Genomic DNA, 22,996 nt, shown 5'->3' with positions numbered 1-22,996 from the left:
ACATTAAATCGTACATTTTAATCTTTCATATTTCTATTTTTTAGCGTTGTTTAAGGTGCCGGTTTTGTACACATTTTGTAGCTTTATATTTGGTTAAAAAATGACTATATATCACATATTCTAAAAGCGTGAAAGGTGGATATTAAACACTCAACTTACTTTGTATAATTACAAGTAAGTTGAGTGTTTTTTTTTTGGTAAAAAAACACTCAACTTACTTGTTATTATACAAAGACGCCCGAACTTTATTTTGTTATAAAAGATCGCTCATCTTCGCATTTTGTTATAACATGAGACCACTCAAATAAAATGCAACATTTTCACACTAAAATGCAACGTTTTTACTTACGTGGCAAGCCAGAACTACAAAAAAATACAGCTTAGTGATTTTTTTTAATAATTCTATTGTATCCTTTTTATAACAAACTTTAACTGCACGTCATATAGTGACCTCCTGTTTTAACAAAAGGTATAAATCAATGATCTTTTTAAATAAAATGAAGTTCATTACTCAATTTGTAATAATAGATAAGTTCGGTAACTTAGGTTGTTTAATATCCCGTGAAAAATTAGGATGTACAATGTAACATTTTGAAAAAATAAATCGCTATAATAATGAATGTTTGAGATTTAGTGTGCAAATAATTATAAAATGTAAATGAATAAAATAATTACTATTACGAAGTTCACACAACTCATTGGACTTCCAATGAATAACTTAATTCAAATAAAACTTTGAGGTTTTTGTCCTTTCAGAATACATAAATATGAACCATAAAACTAAAATAAATCATTAACAAATAAAATGTATTGGGCTAGATATGAAATTATCTACATCATAGAGATTGGTAATCAAGTTGATTGCCAATTAAGAAAAAAAACTTGATAATTGGATTAACCCTCATTTAGACACACAGTTTGATTTTGCTTGATAGATCAATTTAGAGTTTTCACCAACATGCTTATAAGTGATTGATGACTTATATAATAAAAAGAAAAAAAAAAGAAATGATTAAAGAGTTTGCATATGTTATAAGCATATTTAGCTTTAAATTAATCCCATCATGCATATATATGCTTTAGCAGTCTCAAAAGGTTGAAGCATTCTTACTCAAACTGCTTTTTGTAGCTCAAGTCATTCAACCATTTAGCTTCATTATAAAATATAATAGGGGTAACTACAATTTTGTAAATAAATTTTTGTACATTTTGTAATTTTAATACGAATTTTCAGTTTTGACAATTTAAAACATCAACTATAACTTTTTACGATTCAATGAATTTTGATTAAAATATTGATGTGGACGGCATGTTCTGGTGTCCTCATCAATACTTTTTTAAAAAATTCTTTATTGTTTGGAATTACAAAAAAAATAATTATTCTTGTTTTAAATTGTCAAAGTTAAAAATTCATATTTAAAAATTGTAAAATACATAAAATTTTATTTTTTATTTTGTATATAACTCTAAAAATACACAAATAACTAAGCACTCTCTTTCCATTTCAAATAAATGATGAGTTTCAATACATAGAAAAATTTCTGAAATTGATTGAGTATTATATTTACTAATTAACTAAATAATATTTATTCTATATACTGGTCATTTGTTACTGTTTTTTTTAAATAAAAAGTAGAATAAGAAACAATGAAGAATTAATTTATTATAAGAAGCAAGAGTATAACAAGTTCATTGTTGATCACTTGATCTATTGCCTTTAATGCTTGGATTTTATAATTTATGTATAATTATGAAGCAGCCACATATCTAACAATTTCTTTAAAATATAAAATAAAAATGGCCTAATCATAAAGGTGCATGTGTTACTTCATACTAGTAATAATGTTGCATGTGTTTGATGAGCAAGTTATCACCAGCAAATGCTTAGGGAATACTCAAAAAGAGTGAATATGAAAATTAAAAAACAAATAAATTGATAAAAACAAATACAGAATAATTGAAAAATTATTATTTTGTTGTTGAGAAATTAAAATGTTACAATTGGGTCCCAAATCTTACCTAGTGTTTTTTGGAGGGTAGAGAGGTAGTTTGGAGGTAGCACACCAGCACTATCTATCACACTTAGATTTGTTTATTTGTTGGTTTTGAGCTTTGTGTGTTGAGTTATGTTATGTATGCACATTTAGTTGCATATTCCTTATCCAAAGCCATGTGGGTGTTCCATAGAATATAAAAAAAGGCATAACACATACTTAGATTCTTGCATTTAAAATATTTTTGGTATTGGATCCCCGTCTTTTTATTTATCGATATTGAATTTTTGCACTTCTAATTTTATAAATATTGGTGTCTCTTTGTAATAAAAAGTTTTAACAGTGTCAATTTAGACCGAAAAAAAAATTAAAAGACTTAATAACGATAAAAATAAAAGTGCAGGATTAAATTGTCATATAACTAAAATATAAAAAACAATAAAAAGTTATGAAAGTCATACTAATTAGTACTAATAGTGCATGAAGTGCACACATTTAATTTATGTAACAGATGATAAGGATTTATGCTGATAAATAAAACTGTAAGGATTTAATACTAAAAGTGGATAAATGAAGCAGCCAAATATATACATTTACCAATCACAAAGGTTTCAACTTTCATGCAAGACATGAATAGTTGCTTTCCACTCCATTTCCAACCCAAAAAAAGTCAATTTTATATTTTGAATCATCATCAATGAGAGTCAATTTTTAAACTTTAATCCATGTTCCTCAATAAAAATTTCATATGCTGTATTTTTTAACTTTATTTTTATTTGGTGATGGAAAATATCTCAATAAGTCCCTCTAACTTACACTATAATTCTTTATTAAATATTTACTATTATCAGTTTAAGCTTGATTATTCTTAATTAATGATAAAAAGATTTTAAAATGATTTATCTAAATTCCAGCAGAATATAGAAGCATATTAATTAAAGGAAAACACTTGAAGACTAGGCTTAGTGGCCAAGCTCTTATAACAATGTATAAGGTTTGGAGTTCGACCCCCAACTTTCTCAGACTGTGTTGTCTGTTTAAAATATATCTAATAATAATAATAATTAGTTCTTGCTAATTTTTACTAATAATTTTATTAAAAAAATAAATTGAGGGAAAGAATTAAGTTACAAATTGTTGGAATTAGTTTACCTTTATTTTTTGCCAATAACCTAATTTTTCAACTAAATTAGAGCTCAGTCATGCCACATGCTCATTATCTGTTAAACCCATAAGCATGAGCCACATATTTTGTGCTAAGTGTAGCTATGGACTAGATGGATTTAATATTACATAGTCAAAATGTCCTCAAGCAATTCATCAAATATAACAAGTCCATTAAATTGAATTCCAAAATTTATTTATTTATTTATTTTTATCCAAAATTTATAGATTCATAAGTTATTAAATACTAGTATTATTTAATTGTTTTGCTATACAAAGGAACTAAATGTTAGAATTTAAACTCAAAAATTAATTTAACTTGGATAGTAAATTAAATTTGTGGGTCAGTATAAGCATTGTTTGGTTTATAACAACTAGACTTTTATTCTTTTTAATTTCTTGTTTTTTTTATTAATGTCCACTAGCATAGTTTTTCTTCTTGTTTTATCTTCCCCAAAGTATTATTTTTCTCTCTCTCATTCTATTCTTAATTTGATCCATAAGTTTTGTTGAATTCAATGCTTAATCAATTTCAGGACACAAGGTACTCTTTTATACTGGAAATGGCAAATTTTTGACAAATGCATATAGATGGACTTTTTTCCCTTTAACCAAATTATTTGATAAAACAATAATATAGTGGTAAAATCAGAAAATAAAAAAATCAGTTAAAAAATAATTGATACCCGAAAAGAAATAATACGACTAAAAGTGAAAAAATATTAATAAATAAATAAAAAATAATCGGAACAACTGTCCATTCTGCCTTTTTAGTTACACTTTATATACAACCCTCTAATGATAACTCATGATAAGATAATTACTCTACTAAATTACTCGAGTATAATTAGTAACAAACCAAGGTAAATTAGAGTCTAGAATCACCATCTAGAAGACATCACGAAAAATAATGTCATCCTTGAATATAGTTATGATAAGCAAATTAAGTTGCTACCTTAGCTATAGATTGAGAATATATATAATAATAATTATAATAATAATAAAAATAATAATGAGAATAATAATAATAACATATCTTTAATTTGAATAAAGGTGCTAACCACCACTCCTTTTGAGAATGAGCACATTCCATTTGGAGAGCAAAATTAGCATAGAAACCTTCAAACACAAACCACTACTAATCTTTCTTTAAGTCAATAAAAAATCTCACCTCCTAATGGATTCCACGATTTTCTATTAATCTTTGGTAGTTGATACATAAACATTTTGTCTAACTAACTAATCAAACAAAATTAAACAATTTTTTTAAATTTAATTTTATTTATTATTAAGTTTGCATAGTTTTGTTAAAGATAATTCCACATTATTTAGAAGGACAAATATAAATGAGTTTATAAATGTGAAGGTTCAACCACCGATTAACTAGTTCTAGTTATTAGGTTATAATTGAATCTAAACACTCTCATAAGCATGTGGGTGGATTGTCACATTCACCAATTTATAATAAATTACTCCCACCAATATTTATAATAAGTTTAATGAAAAAACCCGTCTTCAAAATTACAAATCTCGGATTGGGACTCTATTGATACATTTGTAGTTGTTTAGTTCTATATTTATCACAGTTTTCATTTTGTTCTATATTGAAATTAGATCGAACCAAACTGATTGATTTGATTTGTTTTAGAACTAAATTTTTTTACTTTTAAGATCCAACAAACCCGATAAATCAATTTTTCTTATAATAACAAATTGAGCAGAAACAAATTAGTTAATTATAGGTAACAGTCATTATAATCATCCATTACAGTTGAGTATTAATCTTGACTATATAGTACATCCCAACTACAATAAAGTCTCCCCATGGCAAAGAAATATCAAAGGTAGAGAAACATGTTGAGCTTGCTTTAGTACTAATTAAAGAATATGATCACACAAAGCTCACACTATAAGTTATACCTCAATTCTTAAATGCCATAATCGCTAAAAAAATATCTAACCTTTTCATTTAATTTCAATTATGGTTCAATCTTTTAAGTTATCAATTATAATCTAAATTCGATAATTACCTTTTAAATTATAACTAACTAGTCATATTTATGTAAAAAAACGAAGTTTTTTTATTTGGTTCTTCAATTACTATCAAACTTAACATTTTTTAATCGAAAGATACTTATTAAAATTAGACTATAATTGACGAAATTAAAAGATTTAATATTTTTTGAAAAATTTAAACAAAATGTATTTCTTTTGATAAATATGCTTTTAAATTGAATAGTTTGTTACAATTAAAATGTTCTTATCAAAATTAGACTAAAATTAATAAAATTAAAAATTAGATCATAAATAAAAGAATAAAAAAATATTGAATATTTATAGTGATTAAGCCTTCTTACAAATGATTTCATTACCAATTGAAGTCTACCCGATTAGTAGACTACTTTATGTTTGATTATGCAATAGATGCTGTTTAGGTTGCACTTACGCTATGAGTCTATGCCTACAACTTGCAAACAAGTGCCCTTAAAATATACCAGCAAAAAACATCCCTTTTTAATATAAATTAGGAAATTAAAGAAATGCAATGGTTGGTTTATAAGAGAGTAAAAATATTTAATTGCTTTTTTCAAAAAAAAAAAAAGATTGAATCGCAAATCATAAATAAGATATGTAAGCGAAGAGCATAAAGTATTCCCCTATCTAGCACGGAAATAAAAATATTAAAATGAACAGTATGAACACGAAAATGATAAAATGTTTTTTTTATATATATGAAAATAGGCTATCAATACATAAACTTCATAAGTGTTTTTAAAAATATAAACGAAAAGTCACAACATAAGACTCGATAAATTTCTATGCAACATAAGATTTTGCACAAAAACGAAAACCTTGAAATGAAAAACAACAAAATTACATTTTCTTATAATTGAAATTTTAAAAATATTTCCGGAAAGAAAAACGAAAGCACAAAATAGAAAAATTTATGTAGAGAGACAGATATTCCACAGCATTGCTAGCAGATGAGGAAGAAAAGTGTGTAATGTAATCCCACTTCATCCTTTTGACTACCTATATTTATAACTCATTTTTAACCATTCACTTTTTTTTAAAAAGATATTGCTTTACATCATCATGAATCACTATAAAAGAATGAAGAGACTTGAATTTTTTTTAAAAAGATTCTTGTTCAAATAATGCAGGAATTAACAAAGTATGTGAAGAATTGGTCATAGAAAAAAAATGAAAATAAAATGAGTCAAAATGCAACTAGTGGTACAAAAATACAATAGTATTTGAGATAAGAATAATTCAGTTTCTTTTATTGAGCCAACAATAGGAGTGCTGATATGATATGGAAAATGCCATAATGAAGAATACATAAATTAGCAGTTATCTTCAGTTGCAGTACTGTTCAGAATATAGTTTCTTGACGCATGAATATTTGTCCTCATCACTAAATGCTGAGAATTTTTAATATGAAATTTTAGTTTTAATATTTAAAACGCAAACTACGTATTCTTTTTATAATTCAAAAATATCAAACAACTTTTCAATAAAAAGATGGATAATGTGAACGCCATAATATATATTATCATTTTATAAAAATTTATACGGCCTGTCGAGCAGTCATCTATTTGGACAGAAAAGAATGGCGTGCAACAATGTTTCTAGTAAATTTTATACAGTCAATCATTCATATATAGACCTTACAGCTTGTAGCTTAAATTAAAAAAAAAACATCTTTAAAAAACTCTGTGTAAGCAGCATATACAAGCCTGCAATGTGACAGACAAATAACTAACAGAAACAGCTATAACATTTACAACCAGTCTCAGCTGTGAATATAATTTATTTATTTCACACGCGAACAACATTCAAGAATGGCGTTTTTCTATCCCCAGCTAAACATGAGCTATTTCGAATCCAAAACTCTGCAGATTTTTATCGTCCATTCCCTTGCATTAACCGTCGCCTCAACCTGTCCCCATCTAGAGAGCTGTGCAACAGAAGTTGGTCAATATAAATCATATTTCCATCTAAAAGTAAAGGCAACTAAAGATAAAAGAAAAAGGAACGATAGCGAATATGCTTTTACAGGGGGACAATGATTGGAAATGACATAGAACTGGCGAACAAGCACTTATATATGACATAATTTGTGTTAGTGTGTGTCAAATTAGACATCAAAACTTTGGTTGGATCATATTATTTGATCAACCTCTGTAATACACTCAATACAGATTGTGCAACCAAGTGCACTGAAAACTACTTTTTTTTTAATATATATAGTGCAAGAATGGAGTTAAGAAACAATGACTATTAAGGGATCGGCCAAGAACAAACCAGCAAAATCATATGCTTCCTAGCCGGACACCTACTTTAACGGAAATATATCTAATCCTACGTTTCGTCACTTCATTTCCTTTAACATTTATGCAACTCCGAAAATTTATATATCTAACCTAATTTTCTAAAAATTATAGTTTTGCCATTTTTATATTTTAGCTTTCTGGTTTCAGCCTTTTTATTTCCAAGCAACATAACCGAACACCAGGTTGAAATCTTAAAATACATATTTCCAAGACAAACATAAGTTCGCACCATCCGCGACCTGCAATACACTGTTCTTAATTCATGTAACCGTGTGAAACTTACTCTTGAAAGGAGTGTCATCACAGAATTCATCATAGATCAATGCCCTCATCAAGCCCTTTAGAACTAATCATCACATTTGAATCTATTTGTTTGTCAAATTTCCTCTTTCTTCTTGCTTCAAACTCTTGAAATCCTTCCATCTGAAAGCAATTTTACAAGAATTTTATTTTTATATAAGTACAGAAAACAAAATTGAGACAACTGTGAGTTTACCTGCTGAAATTGATCCATGGAAATCGGATTGTCATGCAGGGACATGCTCTGGAGAGCTTTGCAGTCTTTCAACAAATTTTTAGGAATCTATGAAGTATGAACAAAGAAAAGTTAAAGACCCCTTTTTCGTGAATATCACGGCGCAGCCTGACAAGTGTACAAGTTACATTGGTTTTTATTTACATCGTCCAAGAAAGAAAAAATTGATTTTCACAAAATTTATTTAAATGCTATACTTGATTGAAAAAGTTAAAGAATGAAGGGTTCATTCTGACAAACAGCAAAATTAAATTGCTCTAATAGTTGAATTGTTCTGATATCATATATTTAAATCTTCGACAAAAATGATCTTAAAAATATTTATGATACTGAAGAGAAGTAAAAACAGTCAGAACCATCAGCAAGTGAATATTGATGTTGAAATTACGCCCAACTGACAAAACTACCCAAGCATATTTAGTAATTATACTTATCCAAGTATTAAATTAGACCAACATCCATTTAATAGCCTGAACTCTCGACCTGTGGCAGTTAGGCCCTGCATGAGAGCTCCTCCAGTTCCAGTACTAGAAGTTGGGTAACAATGGCACTTCTGTTTGGCCCAGACCAAAAAAGCTACCTAGACTAGTTAATACTTAGCAGTTACCCAATATGAAATGTGCAAGTTCTTCTTGCGTCCAATAACATAAGGCATATAAGTAAAAGTATAAAAGGTTTTTAAACAAGTTGACCACTGATGATGGGATTGGAAGCCGGATAAGAATTAATACCTGTCTCACATTATTGTTGTTTAAGGAAAGTGATTTCAAGTGAACAAGATTGCATATTGATGCCGGAAGATCTTCAATAGAATTATCTGTAAAAATAGGTATAAGATTATTTATATCGACCGCCATAGAACAGCTTGATCAAAAATATCGAGAGATACTATAAGACAAATTTGTGTACAAATCATCAGAAAACATAATAACAAGTCTTCTAGCAATTGCCCACACAACGATGATTCCGTGAAACAATTGTACATTTCCTCGAAGCAATACGTCAATAGACATAAACCAGTATAAGCCATTGCAATGTGACAAAACACTTTCATGTGGAAAGATTATGCGACCAATCTTTTGGTAAACATGGTGAACAATTATTGCCCGTGCAAATTTCCCAAACTTAATCAGCGTATCGCAAACAAAATCAAGTTTATGGTATTAAACCAAGTTACAAGAAGGTCAAGGAAGAGCAAGCATAAGGAGGTTCTCAGTTTAGTCTACATGATATGTTCTACTTATCACCTTTGTGAAAAGTAGAATGTATCTCTATATAGGCATTTCCGATTCAAAACCACGCCCCCACTAGTCTTCTTTCCCCAACGCTCAATTTCTAACACACTTGATTTGCAGAGCTTATGAAATTTACACAAGTTTTCCTAGTTCCCAGCCAAATGTTAATAATAGAACTGAATCATATCTAAGGTGACATATGTTGATATTATCGTGTCATCTAACATTCTAAGAATCACAATTAACAACACCCATCCATCAGCTTCCATAATTGGGGAAGTTAAAAATGAAGGATCTTCCACATTGGGGATAAAAAGAAGTAAAGCAGTGTCGGTACAAAAGAAAAACAGGCAACATATAGCCTCGCAGAAATTAAGGATCGTTCAAGAAAAATTAGTTTTGATTTCATCATATGTAAAACTAAGACATTCTTTTGCCAAATTTGAATTAAGTTCAAGCATATCCACACATCTAAAAGTCATGTTAGCCATCTTGTGCATATGAAAAAAATTAACTCTTAATAAACCAGAAACTGGTAAGGATATAAAAAATGGAAAATATCTATTTGACCATACCATTTGCTTGTAAGTCTTCTAGAGAAAAGCAACTCCCAATTGATTCTGGAAGAGTCGTTAACTTGTTACTTGACACATTTAGAAGTGATAACTGCAGTAAAAGAAATTATTTGATAATGTAATTTGGTGTGATATGCCAAATAAATAATAAAGGAATTGAAGAAAAATTTCAGTCAATTTCTAATCGCTCAACATGCAAATTTTGCAGAGTTAGTCAGCATCTCAGGAGCTACTGCAATCATCCTGTATAGTCTTAGACTTATTTTCATTTGTCTTTCAATATTCACATACACTCAGTATTTTAAACTATAGTCTTCTTCTTCTTTTTTGTAGAGGAATTTATTTAGTTTAGATCACTTACATTGCGCAAGCTCCCAATTGTCTCCGGCAAGCTGATTAACATGTTTCCTGAGATGGACAACTGCTCAAGCCTCACAAGCTGACCCACTAGCACAAGATAAAAAATCAAAGAAAAATATGTCACTACCGAATCATATGTCCTCACTCAAGAAACAACAGTGGCATGCATTTTCCTGACAACACCATAAGAAAAAAATCCACAAACACAATTGTCAAGGAAACAAAATAGAATATAAAATAAAATTATCTTACTTATTCAGAGAAGAGTATTACATTCATCAGGCAAAGAAGTGATGCAATTCCCATCAAGTGTCATAACTTTTAAAGATTGCAGTTTTCCCAAGTTAATTGGTAGTCGCTCGATAAGATTATGCGGTACGACCTGAAAAGAACACGCCACCTCATTGTTAATCAAGACTGTACAACTTTCTTTCATTTAAAATACCAACATTCCACTTCAATGCCAACAAGCTAACACGCTCTCCAATATAGTCACAAAATAGTGTCATGGTTATTAAAAACGCTATCTCCAACGCCATTACTGGTTTAAAATGAATATAGGAGGCAATGGTACCACAGTTTATAATATTATACTCAATGATAAAATTGAGGTTTGCATATCTTACCAAGCGCTGCATGTTAACTAACTTGCTAATCTCCATAGGGATGTCAACTGCAGTAAAACAATTATTAATCAGCTTCAGAAGATTACGAAATTTACCTGCTTCAAAAGAAAGGGAAAAAACTATTACCTAATTTATTGTGAGATAAATCGAGGGTGCGCACACTACTATTCAGATCAAGAATCTCATCTGGAAAAGTCTGTCCATCAAAATCGCAAGTGTAAACAAACAAACTGATCAATAAAAATCATCCATATAAGCCTAACAACGCGATGTAACATGAACAACAAAACTTCTTCAGTAGAATAAAAACTGCAATCATTCAAATGTCTGGCAACAGTAAAACCTCTCATATCTTCCTTATAGTTACAAATTCTGTAATAAATTACTAAAACTTAACAGCAAGTCAAATATAATCTTATACTATAATCATAATCATGTCATGAACAATATCACAGGACAGTAACTACTCAAAATTGTGTGAATAAATTTATATAGCAGCAGTATTAAAATAAATTGGGATTTGAAATGACCTTAAGTTTAGCGTCACGCATAGCAACAATGCCTGTGGATCGCCAGCGAGCAGTCCTTTGAGCTTTGGAGTCGGCATTTTGGCTTGCACAGCAGCCCATCTTTGTCTGGCTGGTTGTTGAACCTCCGATCAGACTCAAATATGTAAGCCAAGGAGCGGAGGTTAGGTTACCATAAAATGTTTGATGTTTGTGTATAGTGAAGGGTCAAAATGCCAACCAAACCGCGTTTTTTTATTGGATTTGGTTGGAATTTTAGTGGCACTTTATATATTTAGAGATTGTTTAATGCTTAGCTTAGCAACTTATTTATTTATTTCTTTCTATAATAATAAAATAAAATAATTATGAGCAAATTACTATAACGTTTCTACATTTAACATAATTCATAGTTTAATCCTTTTTATTTGAAAATTAAACTATATAGCCCTATTTTTGTCAATGGTTTAGTTCTTCCGTCCATTTTGGATGTTAGGCAACGAAGTCAACAAAACTATATGGTCCCCCACTTTTATTTTTCTCAACGATTCCGCTCCTCACTTTTATTTTTATCAACGATTCCGCTCCTCACTTTTATTTTTATCAACGATTTCACACCTCAAATTTGATAATTAATTTACCCATAAATCTTTTGACTTCGTTAACTAACACCAAAAATGGATGGAGGGACTAAAATATTGACGGAAATAAAAATGAGGGACCACATAATCTAGTTTTCAAATAGGAGGGACTAAAATGTGAATTATGTCAAATATAAAGGGTCTCATTGTTTTTTTTCTTTCAGAATTATTAATAATAAAAAGGTAATGAAAGCTATTCCAAAAATTAAAACAGTCAGAATAATTTATTTTATTTTAACGTAATGTATTTTTTTATTGAAAAGATAAAAATTCTTTAGTATAAGAGTTTTTTTTCACAAATAAACTATAACTCAATAATATAAACGCTAAGCAATACTCTACTATGTTGTGAAGCTCCTTTTCTCTAATTATATATGAAAAAGAATTTTATCATGTAAAAAATCTATTCTAGTTTGATCTGGAAATAGGATCACCCATGGAAATTACAGATTACAAAAGATGTAAAAGACTCATGTTATTTCTATAACACGAATTAATAGGAACGTAGCAATATTATCCGTTTTAACAAAATTATCCTTCATTTAATATGGGCCTATCTATTCATTCTTAATACAAAATAAAAAGAATTGTAAAAAAAAATGCTTTGTCTATATCAATTCTTACTTTGAAAATAGAATTATCTTAAAAGATACACATGTCTGTAATTAATTATCTAGAAAAAATTACATTAACTTTCAAAATAGTGTCTAAAAGGCAAAATTATTTAGAGATTCTATTACAATCAAGATTGTTTTTCTTTTTATTTTTGGGAAAATCAAGCAAGATTAATGTCTTAAATCAACACCAAGGGCTTTGATCTCATCAGAAACACATTCTTGTCTTTTTCCTGTGACAAGAACAACTTAGATTTTTTTATAAAAATACTCCAAAATCCTTGCCATTACATCCTGAGGCGTGGATAACAAAGCGAATTTCTTTGATCAACACGAAATGCTACTAGAAGCACATCGAGAAACGAATATGGTTGCAACTAAACCCAAATCATCAAGGTCCTAAGATAGCAACATTCCTTGTCGAGTAAGTTCTGAAAAGATGGATGAGGCTTTGGATCAAACAAACATGCTTCGATCACTCGACAGGGAGGTCGAGACACCACCAAGCCAGGTTACGAAACCCGTTTTCGGAATGAGTCCTTGGCAGAACAACGGCAGCAACTTGTATGACTCGTTTGAGCTCAAAGCTATGGCCACCCAACTCAACAAGGCCATCCAAGGCTTAAATAGCTCGTCACCAACATTCATGTCGTATGTAAAATCCCCGTTCTATGGCCGTTGCTTAGATAGCATTTACAAAGAACAAGCAAAGACACAAAGGAAGAGAATCATGTATTCTAAATGCACACAATCCTTTGATAAAACATGTAGCAGGAAAGGTACATGGTCGACGGCTGGAGGATTCGCAAGCAAGCTGTGGAAGAAAGTTAAACACGGGCTGCTATGGCGTAAGCAGACAGAAGAGAGGACAGAGTCATAAAACCCTGGCTGCCGATTCTAGAGCATTTGCTAAAGAATGTGTACACATTGATAGCTTTTGTAATAAAGCATCAATCATCTTGTAATTTATTGCAAAGAAATACATAAGTGATAGCAGCAAATTTGTTTCAATTATAGAAATTTCCTGCAGCTCATCTCATCTATAACCATGCATATCAGAATTCATTTGCCATTGTTTTAGGCATAGCGCATATTCAAGGCACTACACTTATCCTGTTTAAAAAGGACTGAATCACTTCGAATTTATCAATATAAATCTTTACAACTTTCAGATTTTGAGTTCCTCCATCGTAAAAGGCATTAGCGATGAGATCGAAGTAATAAGACCTTACAAACTTAATGTCAACTAGATTTTCAGAGTTAAAATATGAAAATAAATAATTTTTTTATCTCAATTGTACTAACACCACATGAAATACTCGCACTTTATTTTTATGACTGGGAGAGCTAATGTCTATAAAATCAAAGTATAAAATATTAACATTGACGAATAGAAATGCATGGATCCAATGCAAAAACAAGACAAGCCAGGGAACAAATATACATTTTGCCTTGTTGAAACTCGCAATTCTGTCTAAAGATGATAAGTACATATCCAAGACAATATTTATTAATGTAGATTTGCCAGTGTTTATTTTTCATTCTCTATATTTTTACCTAAAAGGTCGAAGAGAAGGATACTGATTCAAACTTTTCTTTTGCTTTCATATATCTATATTGCTTCAGAAATTGAAACCAAAATTCCCCTTTAATTAATATTTCAACACGGGGAAAACTATTAAAAACCTGAGTTCATTTACAAAAATACTGCAGCTAAAAGCACCATTTTAAACACCAAAACATGGGACATTTTGTATGCAGAGATGCAGTTGATGACCGAAGACATGCAACTGTTTTGCTGGGCAGCCAGAGACGACCTAATTTAGTCTGATTGCCATTTCTTGAATAAGCGCTCGTTTCTGTGAAGCATTAATTACATGGTTACTTTCGGCATTTTCTAGCACATCAGTGATTATGGCAGCAGCATGACCAAGAGGTTCCTCAGCTGCCCTCTTTAACATAAAAGCCTGCATATCAAAGAAATTGGTTAATCATCAAGCTAATTGAAAACAAAAAAAATGATGAATCTCTGAGTTGTAGACATAAATTTATGCGCGGGGGAAAAACATTAAGATAGAAAATGAATTTTAACATAGCTTAAAAGGCTTAACCACAATAACCCTCTTCAGGCACCGCACAAAATAAAGAAAACAGCAAGAATTACAGGCAATATGCATTAATAAAGAAGCTAGAAAAAAGTTGCAAAAGATAAATATAAACCATAGGATATAATCCATGCAAGAGATTTGCACTGCACGTAGATAAACTATAGGATGGCCAATCTGAGCCTCTGCCAAACTTGTAAAACATATTTCTTAGTTGATGACAGGATGACAGGATCTAGTGACCAAGAAATTAGGGTACTCAAATATGCAGTAGATTTCAGTACGACGCTTAATTGGACAAACTAACTAATCGCGTGAGTATCTGAAGATTCTTATGCAATGAAACAGACTGTCCCAGACACAGTGCACACAATGCACTGGTGAACCTAAAGCGAATCAAGTAAAATGTTTATGTCTGACCATTACAACTACTGAAATAAATGCTCAGTACTTGTGCACTAAAACAAGCGCAAAACAAAAATAAACGTCTTCTATAAATTGGTTAGACCAACACTTGTATGGAACTGATAGAGTGTATTTAGCTGTATTTGAGCAATAGTGCAGCTTATGGCTCGGTACTGACCAGAAAAAGATAAATAATCACAAAACAAAAAAAAACAGCATTTAGTCTCTGCATACAGGAAAGCATTTACACATGTTATGCCACAGCTTAGGTAGCATAACATTTGATTGCTTTTAATAAAATATGAGAGAGAGAACAAGAACCTGTCCGTGATGGGATACAACCAATGTACAAGGCTGCTGAGACCAAGGCTCCCCATCAATCTGTACGGGCAGTGGAGCCAGAAGCTGTATCTTTATTGACTGTCCTTGAGCAAGTCTTCGAGCACGAGAAAGACCAACCTATCCCACACATAGCATTTCGATATATTTATCAACACAGCCAAGACAAGGCAGTAAGCCTATTTTGACTGATAACAAATCCAGGGCATGGAGATAGAGAAATCTCGCCTCAGGTGAAAAAGCATGGGATCTTAGGAAAAGTAAGATAGCAATAAATCAAAAAAGAGGGCACTGACAAAAATCTAAATTTATGGCTTTTAGGCTTCGGGCAAGAAACATTGCAAAAACTCATATGTTCTCTAAAGTCCTCAGGACTTTGAGTTCTACAGTTCAATTACCAAATGCAGACATGCACAGATGCAGTTTCACAGTGTGTTACCTGAAGCTTCCCAAGGTGCCATGTTCCCGAAATGCTCACAACCTCTAGTAGCTTATCATGCATAGATTGTGGATCAAAGTTATCTAAGGATTCATCCTCGTTTTGCCATAGATCTACACCACCCATGTAGCTTCCAATATTTGCAACAAGTACACCCTCCGCGTCCTGAATAGGTAAAACAAATCATCAATTTCTAACATCATCACAATATTACTGACTAATGAGAGCTCTCTAATGAAAGGTAATACACCCCAAAGATTTAGCACATATAACAAATTAATTCTTGCTTCATTTAATTTACATATTATATATGCTTGTTCTGAATATGGACATGCGTGACATGACAAGAATAGTGTTACCAAATTAGAACCCAAATCATAGAATTCCTAGATTATTTGTTATGAGCTTAAGTTTTAAGCATATTTAAATGATTTATTTCATTAATTTTTATAGGCTAATAAGCGGAAAAACTATCGACCTTTATTTTGGTTTTCAATTCCACCCCGATGTTGTAATTTTGTCGATTTTACCCTATTTCGGATTTTTGGTTTTCAATAGCACCCTGAAGCATGAAAAATTAGATGATTTTATCACTATAAGGATTAAAATACATAAAACAAAGGATCATTTCATATATTCCACTGCGAGCTCGTCTTCAATGGAAGACGAGCAGATCTGCTCATGGAAGACGAGCATCTCGTCTTCCACGAGGAAGACGAGCGGCTATAGATCCGAGAATGAGGTGGAGGCGGCGGGTTCGAGGTAGGCGGTGACGGAGTCGGATGAGATTTATTTAATCAATTTAAATTTTTTTAATTTTTTTTTTATTTTCTGGAGAAGATGTTTTTTTGTGTGTGTAATTTATAACATTAAAGAATGTTTAGATTATTTGATAAATATGATGGGTCTATTTTGAAGATTATCCAAATGAAAAGAGTTCAATTTAATGCTTCAGGGTGCTATTGAAAATCCAAAATCCAAAATAGGGTAACATTGACAAAATTGCAACGTCGGGATGAAATTGAAAACCAAAACAAAGATCGGTATTCTACTGTGTTTTTTGCACTTGACTGGAGGATAGTTGACCGGAAGAGAACTTAGATTCGCTCGGCCAGCAAGCGGGCGGTGTGCTTATCTTGTATGACAAGACTACAGAGCGAGTGGCGCTTCTTCCTTTGCGTAGTCTCGGTCCACAGTGGAAGGCTCCGCACCCGAGCCTCGTTAGACTCAGCGGAAGTGTAAGGTGTAAGTAAAGAGAATAGAAGAGATGAAGTCTGTCCCTTAGCCTAGTTTATATCTACCGCTGACGCAACTCCGTACTGACGCCTCACTACTCGTTTTTCGGCCCTTTAACCATTTTTATATGTATAGTAACTAGTTTGTATGAAAATATATTTTTTATAAATAAAACTTGTTCATTAATCGCTATATTTCTATTATTTACACACATTCCTCACGTTTTGTGTCCTTTACTTTTAAAATGTCATTTTCCGGTGTCTGTTTTGTCTAGTTCTCATTTTATGTTTCCATTTCTATGCTACTTAACTTGTACTGTACATATACATTTCTTCTTTAATGTATCCTCCTAAACCTCCTGGGACCTATGCCTATTTGAGTCCCAAGTACCAGAGCATAAGCCTACATTCATTTCTCTATGCTGACCTTCTCAATGTTGAACATTTTAGAAGGTTTTGGAAACATGTGGACTAACTGTTTACAGACAAACAAGGAAAACTTTGTCCGTCTAAACCAAGTTCAGAGAATCTCATTACCTAATTAAAGTACCAACTCAGCAAGCAAGATCCGAGGTGCTTAATTTGATTTACGTATGTTGCATTCAACAAAATTAAGAGACTAAAATATGTTATCCAACAAATCAGGTACTTAAGAGTTATTTATAAACATACAGAGTTGCGTCTAATTTGTGGCTTGAAGCAACCATAAGGAAAATTGAGTAATCCCGCACACAGAAGCAGGTCAAAGAACTCATTGCAAAAAACTTTCTAGGAAGACGGCAATAACAGCCAATTGTATTAATCACCAAAGCTAGACATAGCTAGGAGCTATGGAGCCATTATCTTGCAAAGATAAAAAGCATATTTTCAAAAACTAGGAATACGAATTAAAAAAAAAAGAATACTTCCTAAATGCTTTGTTCTCCCTCATTTAGCCTTTGCTTTTCCGCTTACCAATAAAAAAGAGTGAATCCTTTTTTTCCGTAAAAAAATGACCAAATCACATTACCCAAATAATTAAGGAGACAATGCTACTAACCTCAGGAACTTCTATTTCAATACCATCCACTTCCACTCTGACTTGCCATGGAAAGTCTGCAAATGTCCTATCCATTATAGTCCTAGCACCTTCTCTTGCATAAAGAACTTTGTTCATAAACTGCAGTTGCATTTTAACAAATATCAGCCAACATAAATTGGGAAGCAGAATTGCAAGTTGTAGTATGATAGCAGAAAGGCAACGAACAGGCATTATAATGATTACCTAGTTGAGTAAAGATGATCATAACAGAATTGATTCATGTTTGTTCACTACAAAATAAAACATACAATGATGTTCTTTCTTTTTCACCTCTCTACTCTATTTCCCCTGTAATCTTTTTACTTTTTAGAATGTCAACTACGTGCAATAAATTAGTACCATAGCTTAGGAGCACCTTAACAACCAAAGCAAGAAGGCATTATGATATGACATCATCTATACACTAATACACATAGGAATTTGAAATGTCAATCACTCTACCAATATCACCACAAATCGTCCCATAATTCCCTTACATTGGAAAATTTTACGTTTTCTATCAGCTAGCACTCACTTTTATTTTATTTTGATAAAACAAAGTAATTTATAGTCTATGATATTCAGACTTCATCCTTGGTGGTCCTAATCATGTAAAATATTTCTCAGACCAGCTAGTATTCCATCCTACCAAAACATTTCAGTTACCTGGTTGTAAAACTTCTCTGGATTTTCTTCCCGTAAATTGTGGATTTCCAGTGCAACCTTTGCATCACATCCAACTCCTGTAAAGAATGCTTGTTGTTACAGTGAGTAATCATACTGCACAAATTGATTCTAGAATAAGCAAAATAAAGTACACCTAACCAAAACCAACCTCAAGTTCTAAAATAAAAAATAGCAGGCTCACACAACTGCTGCAAAGAAAACTGATTCATCATGTTTTACTGCACTTCTGGAATAACAGAAGCAACCGAATAACATTTACAGAAATATCTGACGGTACTAATCTTGTAACAACCACGAGGCCTAAACCACTAAAATATAACATTTGAAACACAAAGTTAATAATTAATGCAAGGTTTGAGAGAAGATACTTGGATCCAGTAAGGTTTAGTCCAAGCTATATCCTATTTCATCAATCCAAACCTTACAATAGGCGCATATCCAACGTTACACGCAAAAAAAATATCATCTAATAGCATCCAATATCAATTAAATAATGCATTTACATGGAGAACACTGTACAGTAAGGAATCACATACCGAGATAGTTGTTCATAAAATTGGGTGAGGCAAGTTGCTTTCCATGATGATTGACAATAGCTACCTTCCACCTATCAAGAATGGTTACTGCAGCCTGCTCTATGTGCTGTAACAATGTGCAAAGCCCTCCTTGTCTCTCAACTGATCCCAAACCACCTCCCCACGAGAGAACCCTAGCAAGATCATTGCCAGTTCCAGCAGGAAGAATAGCCACGGGTGGAGGAGAAACAAAGTTTTGCTTGTCTATGGCATTCAAGACCCAGCCAACAGTGCCATCGCCCCCACATACAAGAATTCTGAAGTGGGGAACCTTTCTGAAAAAGTAAAGACCCGCATCCGGTCCCTGTGTTGAGCTCAATTCAAATACCTGTAAGATGAATTGTTTTAGACACGCACCAAATTGGAAATTATGCAACAACAAAGAAGAATAAGTACAAAGTTTACCTTTCAAAATTCAACCAACAGAGTATTACACATGCATGAAGTTCTTGAAATTTAAATAAAACGTCTGATCACTATTAAAACCGCACTGAAATTGAACAAGTGGAACTAACCAACTAAAAGTAACAGCAACAGCTAATAAATGCAAGGGGATCTAGTTGACAGCTTAAAAGAGATGTTTACACTTCTGTATATACAGGTGCAGATATAAAAGTGAATTTTATGCTTACATAACATGTAGAAATAAATTTTTCCGCTAATCAACCTTTTGATTGAAAGGAAAACCAAAGGCATCAATTGATCACCTCTTTCTTTGGCCTACTCTTATTCTACCCAAATTTTTGCACTTTATTTGGACAGCCGAGGTTGACTGAATTAGAAACCTGGAAAAGCAATAAAAACTTTTAAAATACTTCAGTTTGGTGCCACACATACCTGAACAGGATTCAAAAGAAAATTCAGCCTCTGCCTGAGGGAATCCCCACGCTGAGCCCCACTCTTCTTGTTGATGAAGACTAACAATGGCCTTGCATCATGAGGCAAATCAATTATTTCATATCTTTGTCTCATTCCTAATGTCTGAGACTCATCCTTCTGATTTGCTGATCCACTTCTTTTAAAACTGCGCTTTGACTCAGTTCTATCCATATTACCACCATTTTGTGGACTAACCACTTTCATGCTACCATTACAGATGTCCTCCACGCCATGAGAACCATTTATTGTAGGATGTGCATCACCTGTGCTTTCCATGGAAGTATCACAAGTGCTACCACTATTGCCGGTGTCCACAGATGATTCATTAACATGCTTGTGCTTCTTGCTCTGACTCCTAATACTGGCACGCACTGTAGAAGCAATCTCATTTGCTCCATGAGTGATAGAGCTCAAAAACCCACCTGCTGAGTTCAGTTCCTTGATGTGAAGTGGTGATAGAATCAGCCTTCTAAATGGGCCTAAATCGCAAGTATCACCAATTTCATTCGACATGCTACTATGACAATCGACATGTACAAGCCGTTGACACCACAAGCAACACCATATAGGAGAACCACTAAGAAAAGAGCCGCTACATGGCTCTTCACAGTAACTACAAAATGAAGTTTCGTCAGGTTGATCTGTAATCTCGGTCCAACGAACAGCCCATTGGTGCATCACATGATCCAATCCAACCATAGACGCACACTTACAATCCTTATGCGCACTTGAAGAGCAGCTCAAGTGAGCCGCAGCACTACAAATACTACAATGGTGAATGAAACTATCTGATGCAACCATAGGTCCATAAGTCTGTGAAGGAGACACAGACTTAAAACACACACAACAGCTCAAATTCTTTCCACGAGAAGCAGATTCAAGAATCCAATCATGTGGAGCCACAGGAACCTTATGATGCCTAGTCTTGGGATTTTTCTTCGACCTAGCTATGGCTTTCATCCAACTTAAATTGATATTCCTTCGCCATTGAAAAGCCGTGTAAGCAATAGTCAAAATCCCAACTAAAGCAGCAACAAGACACGAAAAAATAAAAATCTTAGACTCCGTCGGATAATTCCAACCTGGAAGCAACATTTGAATCTCCCTATCATCATCCATTCTTCCAGAACATTTACAATTTCTTCCTCATTCTATAAGTCCTAAAGTAATCAAAAAAACCGACCGCCAAAATCATTATACTCCAATTTAAGCTAGTTTCACAAGTAAAACATAGATTAACTAACATAACCTATAGTAATTACTAATTAATATACCAATTTAACCTAAAATGCCAGCTCAGTATCAAAATTAGCTCCAAATTCCACAAAATTAAGACTGAACTCGCTAATACGATACCTGTAAACAAAATTAAAAGCACATAATTACTCACTGATTGCCAAAGAAGTAAGAGAGATGATTAATTAAGCAAAAATTACAGTAAATCGTTGATTAATTAATAAAACGTGATTAAATAATTGATTAGCTTACCGAGTAAGTTACGATCGAGTGATACTGAAAACCCTAGAGAAAGTTTGTGATCTGACAAAAATAATGGGAAATTGAGGAAATGAAATAAAATAAAAATAAATCTGAGATTTGTTTTTGATATTCACAGAAAATTAAAGTATGGGCTTTACTTTTGATTTTATATTGGCAAAATTAGAATAGAAATAATGGAATAAAGTGTAGAGAATCAGCGTTTAATGTGGAAACGGCGTGTTTAGGCCGACTCTTTAGATTAGATTCTTAATGAATCTTGATTTGAATAATGGCCACGCGGGCAGGTTTGGGTCCCACTGTGATGTCGGTCCGAGTGGGTTTGCCACGGTGGTGGGTTGATAATTGACAGGGTATTTTATATTGTTACACGTGTATACCGACATAAGATTTTCTCCTGAATTTTGTAATAGGCCCCAACTGAAACCAAACCAAACCAAACCACCTGTGACCTATCCGTTCAGTCCTAATCTAGAAGATGTCAATTCGTAGGGAAGAGAGGGAAAGGTATTGGCTTCGAATCTGAATTTTCTGAAAATGGAAAGAGAATTTGATGCAATTATTCTCTCTTTATTTATTCGAAACAACCAATAGCTTAATAATCCATAACAAAGCAAGAAAAGTAGTTGTATGTGGTCGAACTTCACATGAATAGGATTGTAAATGATCCGAGCTGTTTAAAACGGGTTCGCATTCAACTTCGTAAAAATTATATTTGTGTTTGTTCATACTATAAATGAATTGAGCACGAATCTTATTTTGTGCTTATAAACTTCCATTGGATTATCAGCATATGCTAAGAAAAAGACACAAATTTTGTTGCTTTAGAAGTGTTGTATAAATCACGTGTTTAATGCAAATATTTTTTTTGTAATTTTTATATATATGCGATTAGTTTAGTTTTAAGAGTGCTATTTCAAAAAGTTATCCCTCCGTCCAGTTTTATTGTTCACGTGTTCGTTATAAAATGATTTTTAGAAACACAATAATGTTATATATTTTTATAACCTTTTTCTATTTTTTCTACTATACATTGTCTAATATAGTCATTAGTTTTCATTTTACATATTTTGATAAATAGCAATAAATATTAACTTATTAATGAATTTTAAATTAAAATGACATAGAAAATTAATTTTAAGGATTATCATTTGACATTTATTAAAAATAGACAAGAATTTTGAGACA

The 22,996-nt window shown here is 32.1% G+C and overlaps 2 protein-coding genes across 2 annotated transcripts; both read right to left on the bottom strand.

The window, feature by feature from the left end:
* Positions 1 to 6,772: 6,772 nt before the first annotated feature.
* Positions 6,773 to 11,652, bottom strand: LOC126671003 (plant intracellular Ras-group-related LRR protein 7). The gene is made up of 10 exons (XM_050364692.2): positions 11,357 to 11,652; positions 10,953 to 11,022; positions 10,827 to 10,873; positions 10,474 to 10,582; positions 10,202 to 10,287; positions 9,841 to 9,931; positions 8,762 to 8,847; positions 7,992 to 8,078; positions 7,779 to 7,918; positions 6,773 to 7,119 (listed from the first exon to the last, which is right to left on the bottom strand). Exons 1-9 carry the CDS (start codon positions 11,453 to 11,455, stop codon positions 7,808 to 7,810), a joined length of 786 nt encoding a protein of 261 aa, XP_050220649.1. The 5' UTR covers positions 11,456 to 11,652; the 3' UTR covers positions 6,773 to 7,119; positions 7,779 to 7,807.
* A 2,516-nt stretch (positions 11,653 to 14,168) lies between these two features.
* Positions 14,169 to 21,949, bottom strand: LOC126673134 (diacylglycerol kinase 1). The gene is made up of 8 exons (XM_050367123.2): positions 21,800 to 21,949; positions 20,270 to 21,667; positions 19,394 to 19,760; positions 18,837 to 18,913; positions 18,150 to 18,269; positions 15,876 to 16,040; positions 15,419 to 15,556; positions 14,169 to 14,554 (listed from the first exon to the last, which is right to left on the bottom strand). Exons 2-8 carry the CDS (start codon positions 21,428 to 21,430, stop codon positions 14,405 to 14,407), a joined length of 2,178 nt encoding a protein of 725 aa, XP_050223080.1. The 5' UTR covers positions 21,431 to 21,667; positions 21,800 to 21,949; the 3' UTR covers positions 14,169 to 14,404.
* Positions 21,950 to 22,996: the final 1,047 nt, after the last annotated feature.

The sequence above is a fragment of the Mercurialis annua genome, linkage group LG3 (genome assembly GCF_937616625.2).
Source record: "Mercurialis annua linkage group LG3, ddMerAnnu1.2, whole genome shotgun sequence".
Classification (NCBI taxonomy): Eukaryota; Viridiplantae; Streptophyta; class Magnoliopsida; order Malpighiales; family Euphorbiaceae; genus Mercurialis; species Mercurialis annua.
This window is presented reverse-complemented; position numbering and strand designations above follow the sequence as displayed.

Excerpts from the sequence above, each read along its gene's own strand:
- LOC126671003 (XM_050364692.2), bottom strand. The coding sequence starts at position 11,455 with ATGGGCTGCTGTGCAAGCCAAAATGCCGACTCCAAAGCTCAAAGGACT. Across the intron at positions 9,932-10,201 it reads CAATTGGGAGCTTGCGCAAT|TTATCACTTCTAAATGTGTC; the intron begins GTAAGTGATCTA and ends CTTTTACTGCAG. Across the intron at positions 7,919-7,991 it reads CCATGGATCAATTTCAGCAG|ATGGAAGGATTTCAAGAGTT; the intron begins GTAAACTCACAG and ends AATTGCTTTCAG.
- LOC126673134 (XM_050367123.2), bottom strand. The coding sequence starts at position 21,430 with ATGGATGATGATAGGGAGATTCAAATGTTGCTTCCAGGTTGGAATTAT. Across the intron at positions 19,761-20,269 it reads TTCTTTTGAATCCTGTTCAG|GTATTTGAATTGAGCTCAAC; the intron begins GTATGTGTGGCA and ends TTCATCTTACAG. Across the intron at positions 18,914-19,393 it reads TTTTATGAACAACTATCTCG|GAGTTGGATGTGATGCAAAG; the intron begins GTATGTGATTCC and ends CATTCTTTACAG.